Source organism: Bos indicus x Bos taurus, chromosome 24 (assembly GCF_003369695.1).
Source record: "Bos indicus x Bos taurus breed Angus x Brahman F1 hybrid chromosome 24, Bos_hybrid_MaternalHap_v2.0, whole genome shotgun sequence".
Classification (NCBI taxonomy): Eukaryota; Metazoa; Chordata; class Mammalia; order Artiodactyla; family Bovidae; genus Bos; species Bos indicus x Bos taurus.
In genome coordinates this window covers 30009588-30028362 of record NC_040099.1, presented here as the reverse complement: position 1 = coordinate 30028362, position 18775 = coordinate 30009588, and the positions used below count along the sequence as shown (strand labels likewise).

General features: G+C 39.7%; 1 protein-coding gene across 5 annotated transcripts in view; it reads right to left on the bottom strand.

The window, feature by feature from the left end:
* CHST9 (carbohydrate sulfotransferase 9) overlaps nt 1-18775 on the bottom strand; it is a 279495-nt gene that overhangs the window by 112936 nt on the left and 147784 nt on the right. For 2 of the 5 annotated variants that reach the window (XM_027525927.1, XM_027525928.1), the window contains one exon: nt 1356-1397. In XM_027525927.1, coding sequence (XP_027381728.1) covers nt 1356-1397 — 42 coding nt within the window. Of the gene's footprint in view, nt 1-1355; nt 1398-5590; nt 5680-18775 lie in introns of those variants that run through there. The other 3 variants (XM_027525930.1, XM_027525933.1, XM_027525931.1) reach the window with 3 other exon arrangements.

The window sequence follows — 18775 nt, the reverse complement described above, 5'->3', positions numbered from 1 at the left end:
ATGAAGGAATGAATGGTGATTTGGTTACTGCTCTGACTTTTCAACATGCCACAAGGAGGGCATGATATGATTTGGGGGTTATTTTTTTCTCCCCCTAAATCTTCACTATCATCTTGGGAATTTGTCTTTCTTGCTTTGTGAAAATACGGTTTTAAATTTTAAAAAAATTCCTTTGGTATAAAATCACAGAAAATAAAAGGGAATGCTACATCATTTTTCTTGTAAAAATAAATACATGACTGTCATCCAGGTGATCAATGTTACAGATAGGCATTCAAAAAATTAAAATGTATATCTGTCAGTTTCAAAAATAAGATAATAAGAATTGATCCTCTTCTACTAACAAACATTTATGTCCATATATAACACACAGTACATTTCAGTAGACTAGAATACTGAGTTTGGGGAGGTGGGAAGAAAAAGGGGACGTGATCCTGAACTACAGAAGTCAGATTTATTGAAAGCAATGCACTTTTATTACTTTCAATACTCTAATCTGCCAATAACGCCTGTCTAAGGAGAAAGCCACTAAATGACATGCATCCTTGTTTTACAGCTGAATCTTTTTGCCTAAAGACCACCGTATGTGCCAAAACCATGAAAACAATTATTCTTTTAAAATAGGTTACAGCTGTTTTCTCTGTTTCTTGTATCAAGCCCATTCCATGCTGACAATTCATAAGTAAATTTCATCTTGGTCTGGGTCAAACTGTCAAAAACTGTATAATCAAAATACCTGAATGAAGAAGGTTTTACTGAATTCTTAGAGGAAGACATTTCTGGAAAATAAAGAATATAGTCCAATGTCCCAGGGAAGTGTTATAAAATAAAAATAGGTAAAATGTGAACTTTTTCAAATAAGGTGGATATTAATTATTCATTAAGCTAGATATAACTGGAATATATCTTCAAAGTCTATGATTTCCTCTGTAAATTTATTGAGGGCAAGGATCATGGTTTGCTTGCTTTTCTCCCCTATCCTCCAAGACTTTATAAAACTCAAATGCCACCTAGGCTGTGCTTTCTGGTGATGGATCATCAGAACAGGTATTTAAAAGTGACGCTACAGGGTTTTCAGTTATTGTGGCTTTGGGGCTTCCCTGGTGGCCCAGATGGTAAAGAAACTGTCTGCAATGTGGGAGACCTGGGTTTGATCCCTGGGTAGGGAAGATCCCCTGAAGAAGGGAATGGCAACCCACTCCAGTATTTTTGCCTAGAGAATTCCATGGACAGAAGAGCCTGGTCAGGTACAGTTCATAGGGTCGCAAAGAGTTGGACACAATTGACTGACTAACGCTTTTGCTTTGCTTGTCTAAAACTACCTGAGACCCAAACATTATGGAGAGTTTACTCACTGATTCTGGGTGTAGATCGCAAGTAATTTACAGGTTCCCATCCTAGAAAAGAAGAGACAGGAAATGCACATATTACCATCACCTGCAAAGACATTTTAAGAAACTTTCTACATTGACATACCTCAAAGTCTCTGATATTTTATTGCTAGCCAAGAAAATCATGGGAAGGGAGAGGGTCATGATATAGAATATGACATCCCTGTGTTTCTAGGCTACTCAAGTGGTGGCGGGCTTGATATCACATATTAAGAAACTTGGCATTACCTTTAAACTTTGCCACAGAAAAGACAGCTTTGTGCCTATACCTTCTGCCTCAGAGAAATCGAGCTGGGACTGCTAGGGTAGGCGGAGATGGAAAATATTCATCTTGGGATTTCCCTGGCAGTCCAGTGGTTAAGACTTTGCCTTCCAGTGCAAGGGGTGAGGGTTTGATCCCTGGCTGAGGACCTAAGATCCCCACATGCCTCATGGCCAAAACACCAGAACATAAACAACAGAAACGGTATTGTCACAAATTCATTTCAAGGAAGAAAATTTCCTTGGATTCTTTGCATTCTACTCCATAATCTACCAAGGTGTTGATACACAATTATAGTTTCTGTTTAAAATTTCTGAGTACATGGGATAGATCTGTGCATAAAATTGATAGCTGGGATAGAAACACCATGTACATCTTCTGGTATGGAATATCCAATGGCCCACTCTTGGATAACTTGGGCTGTGAAGCTTGAAAGAGTAAATGAACTGAAGTCTAGGATAAAAGGACAAAAGCTTTTTGAGGGATGAGATCCTATGGATATTTTTATATCATCCAGAGATACTGGAAGTTAATTCTATAGTGAAGAGCTCTAAGAAAGAAATCTTGAGGGTTCCCTTGAGCCAACAATTTTTCATCCTGATAATCAAGAAGGACGACCTTTTCTGCCAGATGAAGTTGCTCAATGTAATATAGAATATTTCTTCTGGTTTAGTCATCTCTGGGGAGAAGTGAATCTCAACTCATTCTGAGAACAAGTTGAGGGAACCGCAAGATGGTAATTATATGGCTATTCAGACTTTTTGCTTTCTAGATTACACTGGTCCAATTCCTCTTTTAAAAAAACATATTATAACCATATAATACGTAGGCTTCCCACTTCCCAGGTGGCACAGTGGTAAAGAATCTGGCTGTCAATGCAAGAGAGCAGCAGGAGACATGGGTTCGATTCCATGTCAGGAAGATCCCCTGGAGGAGGAAATGGCAACCCACTCCAGCATTCTTGCCTGGGAAATCCCATGGACAGAGGCGCCTGGGGGCTACAGTCCGTGCATGTGTGCTAAGTTGCTTCAGTTGTGTCTGACTCTTCGAGACCTCACAGACTGTAGATAGCATACTGTCTTGTTTTTCAAAAATATTCCTTTCAAAGTATGTTGATAAAATTTGAACAAATACTTAAGAATGATGAAGCTTATACATAGAATGGTAAGCTTAGCTCTCTGGTCCTGCTCTTCTGCTCCATTTAAAAAACTTCCTATCAGTGTAATTCATATATAATATTGTTTCTCTAACCTAAATTGAAAGAAAGATTCTATCAGTGCTTGTTTGCATAATTATTCTTTCATCAAATTTCATTTGTGCTAAAATATACCAGTTTATAGTTATGTCAATTAATGCTATTCTAGTAATAACTTTATAAGGGAAAAGAATCTGAAAAGGAATATATATATTATATATATTTAAACTGAATTACTTTGTTGTACATCTGAAACTAATACATTGTAGATTAACTATACTTTAATAAAATGTAAAAGAAAAAATATAAAAGTAAACAAAAATTTAAAAAGGTTTTTAATATGCTATTCTATCTTTAGAATGATTAAAAAATACATATAAACAATATATTGAGTTGTAGTATCATGAGTTTCCTGGGATAAGGTATCAGCAGTGCACTTGATTTAGTAATTTCTGCATTTTGGATGAAGGCATTTATAAGTCATTTGTATAGCTCATCAATAAGTTATAGGTCTTCTGGTACAACTGATCCTCAAGGGTTGGAACTTGATATGTAATCCACTGCTTCGGCTCACTTTGATGCGATTGAAACTCTCTATTTACTGATTCACCCATGTAACAATAGCATGATTAAGGTCACACTTGCGTGGCTTGGTGATAACAATATTGTTTAGGCTAGGACTCAAAATCTTCCCTCATTCAAAATTGATTTTATCCGGCACATCTCATTGTTGATGTAATCTGTCACGTAACCAGGGAAGGAAATTAAATTGAAGTGGAAAAAATGGCTATTCAAAGAGTCAAATGCAGTTGCTTCTTTATCTCTTATGATATTCTGCTAAGCAGTTTACTGATTGCATGAGAAATGGTTCTCATCAGGTATTGCCTCTAAGCCCTCAGGTTTATGATAATCAAGTCATTTCCTTTAAAAACGTGGACATGGTGGCCTCTTTCCCCATCTCTGTGATGGCTCAACTAGAAAGGTTATGCCAAGGTCATCTGCCAGTTTCTTTTTTCTTTTTTTATTAATTGTAGGAAAAAAACACATTAGATCTATCCTCAGTAAATTTTAAAATATACTGAATGGTATGTTGACTGTAAGCTGAGCATATCTCTAGAACTTTTTCATCCTGCATAACTGAAACTCTATAGCCACTGAATAGTAATTTTCCATGCCCTTCTTTCAAGCCCCAGGAAACTATTGTCTCCCAACTTCTCAAGGGTCTCAGGAAACCTGACCCTGGGGCCTAATAATAAGATTATATTTCTGGGCAGGATATACTTTGATGTTCTAGTTTGGCTTTCACTCATCACAGACTGATGGAACAACATACTGGTTCCAAATAGGAAAAGGAGTACGTCAAGGCTGTATATTGTCACCCTGCTTATTTAACTTCTATGCAGAGTACATCATGAGAAACGCTGGGCTCAATGAAGCACAAGCTGGAATCAAGGTTGCTGGGAGAAATATCAATAACCTCAGATATGCAGATGACACCACCTTTATGGCAGAAAGTGTAGAACTAAAGAGCCTCTTGATGAAAATGAAAGAGGACAGTCAGAAAGTTGGCTTAAAGCTCAATATTCAGAAAACAAAGATCATGGCATCTGGTCCCATCACTTCATGGGAAATAGATGGGGAAACAGTGGAAACAGTGGCTGACTTTATTTTTTGGGGCTCCAAAATCACTGCAGATGGTGACTGCAGCCATGAAATTAAAAGACGCTTACTCCTTAGAAGGAAAATTATGACCAACCTAGACAGCATATTAAAAAGCAGAGACATTACTTTGCCAACAAAGGTCCATCTAGGCAAGGCTATGGTTTTTCCAGTAGTCATGTATGGATGTGAGAGTTGGACTGTAAAGAAAGCTGAGCACCGAAGAATTGATGTTTTTGAACTGTGGTGTTGGAGAAGACTCTTGAGAGTCCCTTGGACTGCAAGGAGATCCAAGCAGTCCATCCTAAAGGAGACCAATCCTGGGTGTTCATTGGAAGGACTGATGCTGAAGCTGAAACTCCAATACTTTGGCCATCTCATGCGAAGAGTTGACTCATTGGAAAAGACCCTGATGCTGGGAGGGATTGGGGGCAGGAGGAGAAGGGGACGACAGAGGATGAGATGGCTGGATGGCATCACCAACTTGATGCACATGAGTTTGGGTGAACTCCAGGAATTGGTGATGGACAGGGAGCCTGGCGTGTTGCGATTCATGCGGTCGCAAAGAGTCAGACACAACTGAGTGACTGAACTGAACTGAACTGAACCACAATAACAGCTAACCTGTACTGAATTCTTGTTAAATATTAGACATTATGCTGAGCACTTTATGTGAACCTCATCTAATCTAATACCAGAAGAATCCCTTGGAGCATGACCTGGACTTCTGCTTATGGAATAAAACAATGTATTTCTTTTTTACATAAACTGCACCTATCATCATTATCATCATCTACATTTCCTAGTTTCAGTCCCATTAAAGTGGATTGAGAACTGAAAGACACAAAGCAAAATCCTTTTAGATTTGAGTTTTTTCCTAATATTTTACCATTTTATTTTCACACCTGATTCTGTAGCATTTTATTTTTAGTAACTCAACTTTGAGTCTTACCAAAACAGCTTCATAGAAATAGCAACTGTTTTATGTATCTGTATGTCATTGGTTTTATATAACTTAGAATTAAATAGTTATATTAACAGATACAATGGGGACAAATACAACTAATCTTGGTCCATATTCACCCTTACTGGTGAGATCAGAAGTTACAGGTGGGCTCAGGGGACAGCAGGTGAGACCCTGGTGGCCAGCTGGCTGGAAGCATCAGTCAGTAGATTATATCTAGGAAAGGGAGAGAGTTACTCAGTCAGGGAACTCATTTAAGGAAGCTAGTTCAAAAAACTTTTATTGCACTTGATACTTTAAGTACGCATTACTTTGATAAAAATCAAAAGATAATTAAAAAGAATAGAAGCAGAAGGACAAAGAGAGTAAGTTTAGGGAGCTTTCCCAGGATGAATACACTAGAGTTAGAACTGAATTTGGCTCCAGAATTCAGCCTCCAAGTCTAGCAATTCAGTATTCTTTCCCTCCATCCCCTGAACCTCAGCACAGAGAAAACTCTGGAGGGTTGTGTGGGCTGTTACCACTCAGGAAGGGGGTTTGAGACCACTTGCGCATGGTCAGCAAGAGAATACAGTAACAGAAGAGAGAAGAAGCCAGAAAGTGATGAGAGTCTTAGAAGTTTGCAAAAGAAGAAACCTGTATAGAGAACAGTCTTTTGGACTCTGTGGGAAAGGGCGAGGGTGGGATGATTTGGGAGAATGGCTTTGAAACATGTATAATATTATATGTGAAATGAATAGCCAGTCCAGGTTCAATGCATGATACAGGATGCTCGGGGCTGGTGCACTGGGATGACCCAGAGGGATGGTATGGGAAGGGAAGTGGGAGAGGGGTTCAGGATGGGGAACACATGTACACCTGTGGCATATTCATGTTGATGTATGGCAAAACCAATACAATATTGTAAAGTAATTAGCCTCCAATTAAAATAAATAAATTTATATTAAAAAATAAATAAAAATAAAATATATAGTACCAAGAAAAAAAAAAAAGAAGAAACCTGTGATTGTGTTAACCTTAAGTTAACCCAAGTCTTTCTTGATCTTGGGCCTCCCTGGTTCAAAACAAAAGGGGTTTCAGCAAATATATTTGGCCAACTGATACTGCCAACTATTTTCAGAACCGGTTTTTGCAGCTCTGAAATTGAAGAAACCCTGAAAGGGCACCCCTCCCTATCAGCAAACGATAAACAACACAGAAGAACCGCTGACCCAATGGCCCCATGGGAAGCCAGGTGTGGAAGCAAACTTAGTGGAAATCTGTGATGACAAATAGCATTTAAAATGAAGTCATTTGAATCTCAATCCCACTTTCTTCTAAGCCTTGGGCTTTATGGTTTCTATTTCCATTAAGTCTTTCTTTGAGTAAGACAGCACTAGTTTTGAAGAACTTCCTAGCCTCTGGTAAAAAAGAAACAAATCCAAAATGGATTCACTCATGCTAAGCCCATGTCACCAAGCAGAAACTTAAGACTTAACCTAATTGTAGCTTGAATTTCCCCCAGGAATGTAATCCTAACCGGTCAGTTGGGAATTTTCTGGTCAGCACTGATGACGTAATTAGCCACAGAGACCCTTTTCATCCACCAAAGGAAGATGCTGTAATCTGATCCTTCCTTATCCCTTCCTCTTTCTGCCTAAACAACCCTTCCATCTTGTACAGCTCCCTCAGAGCTCCTCTCAACTTGCTACATGGAATGTTGCCCAATTCCTGAATTGTTTAATAAAGCCAATTAGATCTGCAAATTTACTCGGATGGATTTTGTTTTTTAACACCTCCTGGAAGGGATGATTTTAATAGCTGCTTTAAAATGCCTCAGAATGGCTTATGCTTCTCCATTAAGTATTAATGATTTCCAGTTTATGTTAAATGCTTCCTATGTTTTTGTCCTTGGCATTTCCCAAATTGTTTCCTTCAAGAAGAACATTAGAAAGGTATTAAGATTTCTATGACTTCATAAGAAATTCATAAGAAGGTTAAGATCGCAAGTGGCTATCCTTTCCATAAAATTATGCTAAGTGGTGCAAATGGTTCAGACATGGGACATCACTTTTATGCACTTTCAAAAACAGCTACTTCAATTTTTAAATGATGTGGCTTATAATTATTGCGATCATTGGGCTATAAACGCAGTTGAGATTTACAGTCTCCTTCATATAAAACAGTATGTCATTTCAATATCTTTTGGGAAACAATATTCGTGTTCAGTCGCTCAGCTGTGTATGACTCTTTTGTAACCTCTGAACTGTAGCCTGCCAGGCTCCTCTGTCCATGGGATTCTTTAGGCAAAAATACTGGAGTGGGTTGCCATTTCCTTCTCCAGGGGATCTGCCTGACCCAGGGATCGAACCTGTGTCTCCAGCATTGCGGGTGGGTTCTTTACCACTGAACCCACCAGGGAAGACCAATTATAAATATTTGTTTAATTAAAATGTATGCAAAAATAAGGAGTGAATGGGTAAACTGTTTATTTCGTTTTCTAAATATTGCAAGATTAGTTAACTAAAGGAAATACACATGAAATAGAGAAGTAGGGCAAGAGCAAATATCCATGTGTGTACAGAGCACTCCTTTCCAGGAGCCCCGCTCTAGCCGACGCAGCTTCTGTGCTCTGCCCTTGGCTGAGTGTGGGCTCCCCTTGCAGAAGCCCCAGCAATTTACAGTATGAAAGTGAAAGTCGCTCAGGTGTGTCCAAGTCTTTGCGACCCCATGGATTACACAGTCCATGGAATTCTCCAGGCTAAAATACTGGAGTGGGGAGCTGCTCCCTTCTCCACAGGATCTTCCCAATCCAAGGATCGAACTCAGGTCTTTGCATTGCAGGCAGGTTCTTTACAATCTGAGCCATCAGGGAAGCCCAAGAACAACTGGAATGGGTAGCCTATCCCTTCTCCAGCGGATCTTCCTGACCCAGGAATCGAACTGGGGTCTCCTATGTTGCAGGCAGATTCTTTACCAACTGAGCTAGCAGGGAAGCCCACTTTACAGTATGCTTTGTGTAAAACAGAGTACAGATCTAACCATATGCAGTGAGGCACTGAGAGACAGGAAGAGCCCAAGCAGCAGCCTGGAAAACGAGAAGAGTGCTGAAAAGGGGCACGTCTGACTCTGCAACCATCCCAGGGGAAACCACCGAACTCCGCTTTGCTGAGCCCTAATTCCTCACCTACAAAATGTGTCCATTTTGGCTTTGGGATTCTAGGAAACGGGGCAGTCACCAAATTTTTCCTATTTATGTTCTATTTCTTCAGCCGTGCCCCCATAAGTGCTGTCATATACATCGCCTCCCCTGATGGTCACTGCTGTCTCTTGCTGGCATCTTACCCCGCCTCACTCCTGCCAGGCCATCTCGCAGAAATTTCACCCCCTCTCCTGTCTCTCACTCTCCCCTGTACTTGATTCAGTCCCAAGTATATACACAAGCTTAGCTCTGACCTCTCCTGAACTTCAACTCTGCTTCTCCAAATTCTAGCTTCCATATGGGTGTTCTATTGTTGGATCAAATGCAACCAGACTTGAAAGAAACTCGTAATCCTTTCCCCCAAACCACAGGTCCCTCTGAACTTGCATGTGTGTGTCTATTATACAGACTTCTCCGCCAGTCAGGCTTGCAAACCTGACATTCCCCCTCATCTCCTCCCCACACCCGTCTCCAGACAATCACCTTCTGATCTTTTCTTTCTACATCTCAACACTCATTCTCTTTTATATGAGCCCCCCCATCAATCCCGCCAAGAGCCTGAGCACATCAAAGTCTAGACTATTGCAGTGGTCTCCAAACTGATACCCTAATTTCAATCTCCACCCTAATATTTATTTACCAAATTAATCATGTAAGAAATTGTTTTGCTCATGCTAATCTCCTCCTCTAAACCTCTCTTTGCTTCTCACTGTTACCAGATCTCATCTAACGCTGCACTCATCCAGTGCTCATTAAAATAAGATCACTGCTTATGTGCAACTCCCTATACAAGGCCACTATTTTCCCTATACAAGGCCACGTTCATTTCTAGTCCTAAGTCTGAAAGAGCCAACTCTCTTCCTTGTGTTTGACAAAGTCCCATTCCTTCTTTAACCTTGATGACCTCATCTCTCTGTGTTTAGGATGATCCTATTCTGAACTTTAGTAGTTATTGCTCATTTGGGATGCGGGCAAAGCCAGGAGCAAAGAGCATGCCAGCCTAGGCACTGATGGATGAAAACTCATTTGTTCCTTGACCTGACCTGGTAAGTACTAGATGCTTATTCCCCCTTTACAGGTGAAAGCACAGCTCAGAGAACTTGTCGAGCTCACAAAGCTGCCAAGTGTTGGATCCAAAACTAGGGGGATCCAGCCACAGAGTGCAGGCTCCTAACCCTTATGCCACCATCTACAGAAGCCTCCTCTGTGATAGAAATCATTGTGTCAGGTGTCAGTCCCACATGCAAGCTCATTAAGGGAAAGCACTTTGTACTCTGAACCCCTGACTAGAACACAGAGATGCTGGCTGTGAGGATGCTAAAAGGCGCAGGAAGCTTTTAGCGGTAAAAACAATGGCAAACCTGCACAAGGTCTGCCCTGCTTAAAATACATGGAGACACACACCTTCCTTCTTGAGCTTTCCTATGTTCTCTTAAAAGCACTGCTGCATATTTCACAGGTCAGAAAAGGGGTAAAAGTCATAATAAAAATACCTGGTACTTTTCCATGTTTCAGAATGTCAACCAGACAATGAGGAAAGATCTTCGAATGCTGTAACCTTTCTCCTTCACTATCTTTTCTTCTTTTGTCATTCTCTCAACAAATATTTGTTTCATGCACATTACATGCCAGAAAAATAAACCTCTGGGTGTTATTAACATTTACATCCCAGATGCTAAAAGACAGAGGCAAGCAATAAAAAGTAATATTAAAAGTGATGAAATGACTCCTAAAATGTATTGTGATCACAGCATAAGCTAGACATTAGGGACTTGACAGGTATTTTCTCCCTTAGTCCTCTATTATTATCTCCATTTTGCATATAAGGAGACTAAATTGAGAGAGAGTAAGGTCATATGACTCCCAAGGGACAGAGGCTGGATTCCAGCCCTGGTCATTGAAGACTAGAGCTTGCACTCTTAACCTTAACTTTGGAGTAGATTCAACTGCAAGGCATGCAGAGGGCATATGCAAAAGCAGTTTCACTTCCTTCGAAAAGGGTCCCACACAGAGTGTCGGGGGTCCCACACACAGTGTCGGAGTCCAACAGGGATGCTCTGAATGTCAGCAGACTGCATCCAAAAGCAGGTGTGTGACTTTTAACAAGTTACTCTCTTGGGGCTTTATTTAATTCATTTGTAAAATGAAAAATTAGCAGCAGGTCATCTCTGGACTTCCTCCCAAACACGGATCTTACACAATTCTAGAGCAGCAGCCGTGGAGCAGTGAGAGTTCTCTGATTTGGGAGTTAAAAGAACTAGGCTTGTTTTAATAACTGGCACCCTTCATCAGAGCCCCCAGCACAGGGCTGTGCATCCATCCCTTCTGGCTTGTCTTCTGTTGACATCTGCCTCGAAGACAATCACCCAGCCAGACAGCATCTGGAAATACAATGATCTGCTCTCTTAACAGATTTTTAAGTGTACAATACGTTATTGTTGACTATAGGTACAGTGTTGTACTGCAGGACTGGAAAGCATCTCGCTTGACCGAAATTTAATGCCTGGAGATTAATAACTCTTATTTCCCCCGCCCTCAGCTTCCAGTGACCACCATTTCATGCTTTGATTCTATGACTTTGACTATCTTAGGTACCTCATGTAAGTGGATCATGTAATATTTTGTGTTTCTGCTATTTCACTTAGCACAAAATCCTCAAGCTTCATCTTGTTGTCTGTTGCAGAATCTCCTTCTTTTTAAAGGCTGAATAGCATTCCACTGTATGCATATACCACATTTTCTTTATCCATTCATCTGTGAATGGCCATTTAGGTTGTCTCCACATCTTGGCTATGGTGAGTAATGCTGCCATGAACATGGGAGAGCAGATATCTGAGATCCTGATTTCAATTCTTTTGGGTAAATACCCAGAAGAGTGATTGCTGGACTATATGGTGGTTCTATTTTCAATTTCTGAGGAAGCTCTATACTGTTTTTTCATAGTGATTGCCCCAATCTGCATTCACACTGACACTGTGTATGTAATTACCTAAGAATTCAAGATCAAAGTCTCAATTTCTGAATTCTTTATTGCCTTGTTCTATGGCTAGGTGTTTTGCTCCTTGACTGTGAGACTTGCACTGATGTCCAATATTCCCTTGTTTTAAGTTCTTCTTTTTTCCTTTATTTTTTGGCCACACCATGTGGCATACAGGATCTCAGTCCCCCAACTGGGGATCGAACCTGCACCCCCAGCATTGGAATCATGGAGTCCTAAGTGCTAGTCTGCCAGGGCAGTCCCTCCCTCATCATAAATTCTAGCTGGAAAAGAGCTAGTCTCATAAAATAATGTACCTGAGTTGGAAGGGTGTTCACACCATTCCCTCCCTTCTGTGCATCTTTGGGATTGTTTTGCTAAATAGCATGATCCACAACAAGCCTTTTATTTTCATCCGAAATACAGACTCTTTATGCTTTTGACCTACAGACTTTCTTGGAGTAATCTCATCCACTCTGTTAGCACTGATGATAACTACGTTTATATCACTGACCCCCCACATGTCTAAACTGTGTCTCTCACCTGAGCCTCAGGCTGAAATAAGAACGTGCTCAGTGCACATGCCTGTAGGTCTCCCCAAGCAATAAAACTGTGCCTCCTCCAGTCTGAAGTCCTCCTCTTGTAATCATGCTCCTGGCCCAGTGCTCACTCTCCAGGACTAGTGCCCTCAGTCATCCTTGGAATTCCTCTCAAATCCCTCACCCTCACTTGCTATTAATAACCACGTGCTGTCTATTCTTTCTTCAGACTTTTCTTAAATCCACCCACTTCTCCAGCCTCATTGTCCCTTCCCCAGTTCAGGCTGCTATCATTTTTTACCTGGATGATTGCAGTAGATCATCAACAAGTGTCTTAGCTTGGGTAGGTAACAGTGATCTCAAATTTAAGTTATCCAAAATAGAGAGCTCCTCTTAACCTCAGCTCCTCACTTTAACATTATCCTCACTTTCTTGCGGTCATCGGAACTGACCATGCAGTACCTCTCAGGTCTGCACGTGTTACACTATTCATACAAGTTCTCTAAAAAATAGAAACTAGTCACGTCTTAGCCTTGGTGTTTACATTTCTATTAATATCAGCAAAGATGAACCAAAAGTTTAATCCTGTCTTCTATCTTAAGTGTAAATCTCTTATTTTTCACTTAGAACAAATATCTTCTGTTGACACTGTCTCATGAGTGACAATGCTACATTTGATACTTTGTTAGTAGAAAGAATATGACATCTAATTTATACTGCATGGGATCCTACTGTATTGAATCTGGGTACAAAAGATTCTCCAAATCTTCTGGAGAGAAAAGATTAACAATGCAAGCTGATCAGGGGCATCTATTTCTGCCAACAATCATGTTACTTCAAAACAGGAATAATGAAATCCATCTTTCAGATCATTTAGTCTTTGACTGACTTTTACAATCTCTCAATAACTTTACTGCCAAGTTTGCATGTTTCCTGAAAAATTCACTGAAATTCACAGATTGTGGTTATAATTAGAATACTAAGAATAGGACATTATTGGTTCTTCAGTGTGAAACCAGGATCTAATCCAGATGTGTCAGTAAGTTGTTATTTAAAGACTTCTGCTATGGAGTTAAAAAGTAATCATTTGATTATTTCTGTTTTATTTTTCAAATGTGGAAGAGGAAAATGATTTTTTCTTATTTCCTTGATAAACACCAGAAAGGTAAACTGAATTCTAGGAATGCATTTACATTTTACCTTTAAAAAATACTGTACATTTGAATCAAGATAAGGAAAGGAAGAAGAAAGAGAAACTCTCTAATATATTCAACAATCAAAAACATCATCCTCTGATTTAATCATAACCATTTATGTATTGGGTATTTTAGGTCCAAAATTATTTTAACTGAACCACTGTCATGATTTTGTAATACCTGTCATTTAATACTAAAAAAACCAACAATAGTTACATATAAATTAAGTATGAGTTACATATTTTTAATATGGGGCAATTTTTTTTTGGTTTATACTGATTATTCTATAAACATGCTGATTAAGGATATTTTGAATGCTATCACTTGGCTTTTCACAAATTCTCTTCTAATTCCCAGGAAGTCAACACACAGCTGTCCTCTAGCAAACAATGACCACTACTGTTCGTTGCTGCTGAGAAGGCCTGGCTATAGCAGACCCTGGGAAAGCATGCAAACACTTGTTAGGTTCATTTTGCAATTAAAAAAAAATTGAACATTCCATGAGAGACTGTCACTCATATCCTATTATTTTCTAAAGTGCAGAGGCCCCTATACTAACGGCAAAAAAAAAAAAAAAAATTTTCTGATAAATGTGCTTGATTGCAATTAAAAGAGATGCAACAGAGAATCGTGTTAAAGGTGTGAGATAAATGTTAATGACATCCTGCATCTCTTTTCAGTTGAATCCCCCAATTATTTCTAAATGTGGACTCCCATTTGCAACCCCACAGAGGCAGGCAGGAGAGGAATTGTTTATTAAAACTATTTTTTTCCTTGTATTTACATGCATTTAGAAGGTAACAGCAGAACGCTGAAAATCAACAAGCACCATAAAGACAGAATTATCAAAGAAATACTGATTTTTGCACTTTGTTTTAAATGTTGCAGTGACCTGAAAAGGTATTATAATATTTGTTATCTCTTTAGGCAAATAGACTCATTCCAAGGCAATCAATGCAAACATTTCATGCAAAGATGGCTCAATAAAGGACAGAAACGGTATGGACCTAACAGAAGCAGAAGAGATTAAGAAGAGGTGGCAAGAATACACAGAAGAAGTGTACAAAAAAGATCTTCACGACCCAGTTAATTACAATGGTGTGATCACTCACCTAGAACCAGACATCCTGGAATGTGAAGTCAAGTGGGCCTTAGGAAGCATCACTATGAAGAAAGCTAGTGGAGGTGATGGATTCCCAGCTGAGCTATTTCAAATCCTAAAAGATGATGCTGAGAAAGTGCTGCACTCAACATGTCAGCAAATTTGAAAAACTCAGCAGTGGCCACAGGACTGGAAAAGGTCAGTTTTCATTCCAATCCCAAAGAAAGGCAATGCCAAAGAACGCTCAAACTACCGCACAATTGCACTCATCTCACACGCTAGTAAGGTAATGCTCAAAATTCTCCAAGCCAGGCTTCAGCAATCCGTGAACCATGAACTTCCAGATGTTCAAGCTGGATTTAGAAAAGGCAGAGGAACCAGAGATCAAATTGCCATCTGCTGGATCATCAAAAAAGCAAGAGAGTTCCAGAAAAACATTTATTTCTGCTTTATTGACTATGCCAAAACCTTTGACTGTGTGGATCACAATAAATGAAAATTCTGAAAGAGATGGGAACACCAGACCACCTGACCTGTGTCTTGAGAAATCTGTATGCAGGTCAGGAAGCAACAGTTAGAACTGGACATGGAACAACAGACTGGTTCCAAATAGGAAAAGGAGTATGTCAAGGCTGTATATTGTCACCCTGCTTATTTAACTCATATGCAGAGTACATCATGAGAAACGCTGGGCTGGATGAAGCACAAGCTGGAATCAAGATTCCCGGGAGAAATATCAATCACCTCAGATATGCAGATGACACCACCCTTATGGCAGAAAGTGAAGAAGAACTAAAGAGCCTCTTGATGAAAGTGAAAGAGGAGAGTCAGAAAGTTGGCTTAAAGCTCAACATTCAGAAAACGAAGATCATGGCATCTGGTCCCATCACTTCATGGCAGATAGATGGGGAAACAGTGGAAACAGTGGCTGACTTTATTTTTTTGGGCTCCCAAATCACTGCAGATGGTGACTGCAGCCATGAGATTAAAAGACGCTTACTCCTTGGAAAGAAAGTTATGACCAACCTAGTTAGCATATTAAAAAGCAGAGACATTACTTTGCCAACAAAGGTCCATCTAGTCAAGGCTATGGTTTTTCCAGTAGTCATGTATGGATGTGAGAGCTGGACTATAAAGAAAGCTGAGCAATGAAGAATTGATGGTTTTGATCTGTGGTGTTGAAGAAGACTCTTGAGAGTCCCTTTGACTGCAAGGAGATCCAACCAGTCCATCCTAAAGGAGATCAGTCCTGAAAACCCAGGACTGATGTTGAAGCTGAAACTCCAATACTTTGGCCACCTGATGCGAAGAGCTGACTCATTTGAAAAGACCCTGATGCTGGGAAAGATTGAGGGCAGGAGGAGAAGGGGACGACAGAGGATGAGATGGTTGGATTGCATCATCGACTCAATGGACATGGGTTTGGGTAAACTCCAGGAGTTGGTGATGGACAGGCCTGGTGTGCTGCAGTTCATGGAGTCACAAAGAGTTCGACAGGACTGAGAGACTGAACTGAACCGAAAGGTAATCAAGATTCATCTATCATGGACCTGAAGGCAAAATTCAGAAAATACCATCCCACCCCCTGTACTTCCCCCAAACAATCAAAACAAATAATTTTTTTTTTAAAGTGTGAGATTTCTCTCCAACTGAAATACAGCTCCAGTGCTTTGCCCTTAACTCAGAGTCATAAATAATAAATATTCTTTTAATAGTTCTTCAACAAATGAATGAATAAACGAATGACTTCACTTCCAAATGGAATTAGGATGCAGAAATTTATATGCAGAACTAATGAAATCTGTGCTTTAATTTATGGATAAGGAAGTGCTCATGGATCCAGGTTGGCTAGAGTCAATCCTCTGTACTTCAAATGCATTGTGTAAGGTTCTCATATCCTTCTTCTGTGTGTTTCCACTTTTCCAGTTCTCTCCTGCCCTCCCCTTACAATTCCTTCCATCACTCTCAGGGACCTCCTTCCTTCATTAACTCACAGAGCCATTTTCAGTGTGTGATAATTTAACAAGGCCACTTGTTTCTTCATTTGCTGAACCAATAATGACTTCTTTCAGGTCCGTGGGAGGTCCCAGGGACAAAAGAGAACCATACAAGCAACCTTTGTCTTTGTTTTCAATACATTTTCCCATTTCATCCAAAAACCTAGTTCAGAAACCAAACAAATAGAACCTAGCACCAGCAAGAATCTTAGTCTCTGCACAGGCATTCCAGGACAGGGCTTGCTGCTGATACAGGCTCACTCAGTGAGACCCCAGTGCCATGACAGTGCTTGGTAGATGGAACACATTCAACAATGGAGAGCTTGCTAAGTACATTTAGGAGCTCACCCAACAAATACATATTCAGCACTTACTAGCACCAGGTGATAAGGCTACACTGAGCTGTCCAGCAGAATTTCCATGATGATGAAATGCTCTGCTCTGCACTGTCTTCTGTGGTCGCCCCGGCCACATATGGCTATTGAACACCTGCTGTGTGCTTAGTACAACTTAGGAAGTGAATTGTAAATTTTAATTAACCTGAATTCTAACTTAAAGCTGAATGAAAAGATGCTCAACATCACTATTAGAAAAATGCAAATCAAAACTACAATGAGGCATCCCCTAACAACAGTCAAAATGGCCATCATCAACAAATCTACAAACAATATATGCTGGAGAGTGTGTGGAGAAAAGGAAAGCCTCCTACACTGTTGATGGGAATGTAAACTTGTACAACCACTATGAAAAACAGTATGGAGGTTCCTTAAAAAACTAAGAATAAACCTACCATATGAGCCTGCAATCCCACTCTTGGGCATATATCTGGAGGAAACCATAATTCAAAAAGATACATGTGCCACAGTGCTATTGAAGCACTATTTACAATAGCCATGGCAAGGAAGCAACCTAAATGTTCACTAATGGAGGAATGGATGAAAGAGATGTGGTACATATATACAAGGGAATATTACTCAGCCATTAAAAAGAACAAAATAATGCCACTTGCAGCAACATGGATGGGCGCAGAGATTGTCATACTGAGTAAAATGAGGCAGATGGAGAAAGGCAAATATCATATGATATCACTTACATAAGTGGAATCTAAACAATGGTACAAATGAATTTCTTTACAAAACAGATGTAGAAAACAAACTTATGGTTATGAGGTGGGGAAAGGATAAGGGAATAAATTGGGAGACGGTTCAGATTCTCAGTTGTGTCTAACTCTTTGCAACCCTATGAACTGCAGCATGCCAGGCCTCCCTGTCCATCACCAACTCCCGGAGCTTTCTCAAACTCACGTCCATCAAGTCGGTGATGCCATCCAACCATCTCATCCTCTGTTGTTCCCTTCTCCTCCTGCCTTCAGTCTTTCCCAGCATCAGGGTCTTTTCCAATGGGTCAGCTCTTTGCATTAGGTGGCCAGAGTACTGGAGTTTCAGCTTCAGAATCAGTCCTTCCAATGAATATTCAGGACTGATTTCCTTTAGAATTGCCTGGTTTCATCTCCTTGCAGTCCAAGGGACTCTCAAGAGTCTTTTCCACACCACAGTTCAAAAGCATCAATTCTTTGGCACTCAGTTTTCTTTATGGTCCAACTCTAACATCCATACTAGACCATTGGAAAAACCATGGCTTTGACTAGACAGACCTTTGTTGGTAAAGTAATGTCTCTGCTTTTTAATATGCTGTCTAGGTTGGTCATAGCTTTTCTTCCAAGGAGCAAGTATCTTTTAATTTCATGGCTGCAGTCACCATCTGCAGTGATTTTGAAGCCCAAGAAAATAAAGTCTGTCACTGTTTCCATTGTTTCCCCACCTATTTGCAATGAAGTGACGGGACTGGATGACATGATCTTAGTTTTCTGGATGTTGAGTTTTAACCCAAATTAAGAGACTGGTATTGACAAAAACACACTAGTATATATAAAATAGGTAACACTAATAATAATGACCTACTGTATAGCACAAGGAGCTCTTCTCAATATTTTGTAATGACCTATGGGAAAAGAATCTAAAAAAGATTGGATTTCTGTATAACCAATACACTTTGCTATATAGCAGAAACTAACACAACATTGAAAATCAACTATAACATAAAAATTAAATCAAAGCAGTGTACAACAGTTTTCTATTAAACACACTTTGTTTTTTTGGTGGGACTACATTTTTCCTTAACTTTTGTATCATATGATCTATTAATTTTCATTGTATGCCTGGCAAATGCATAGTTTCTAACATTACATTTATAATTTTAATATTGATTACATTTTCAAATGCTAACATTATTAATATACTAAGTTAAATAAT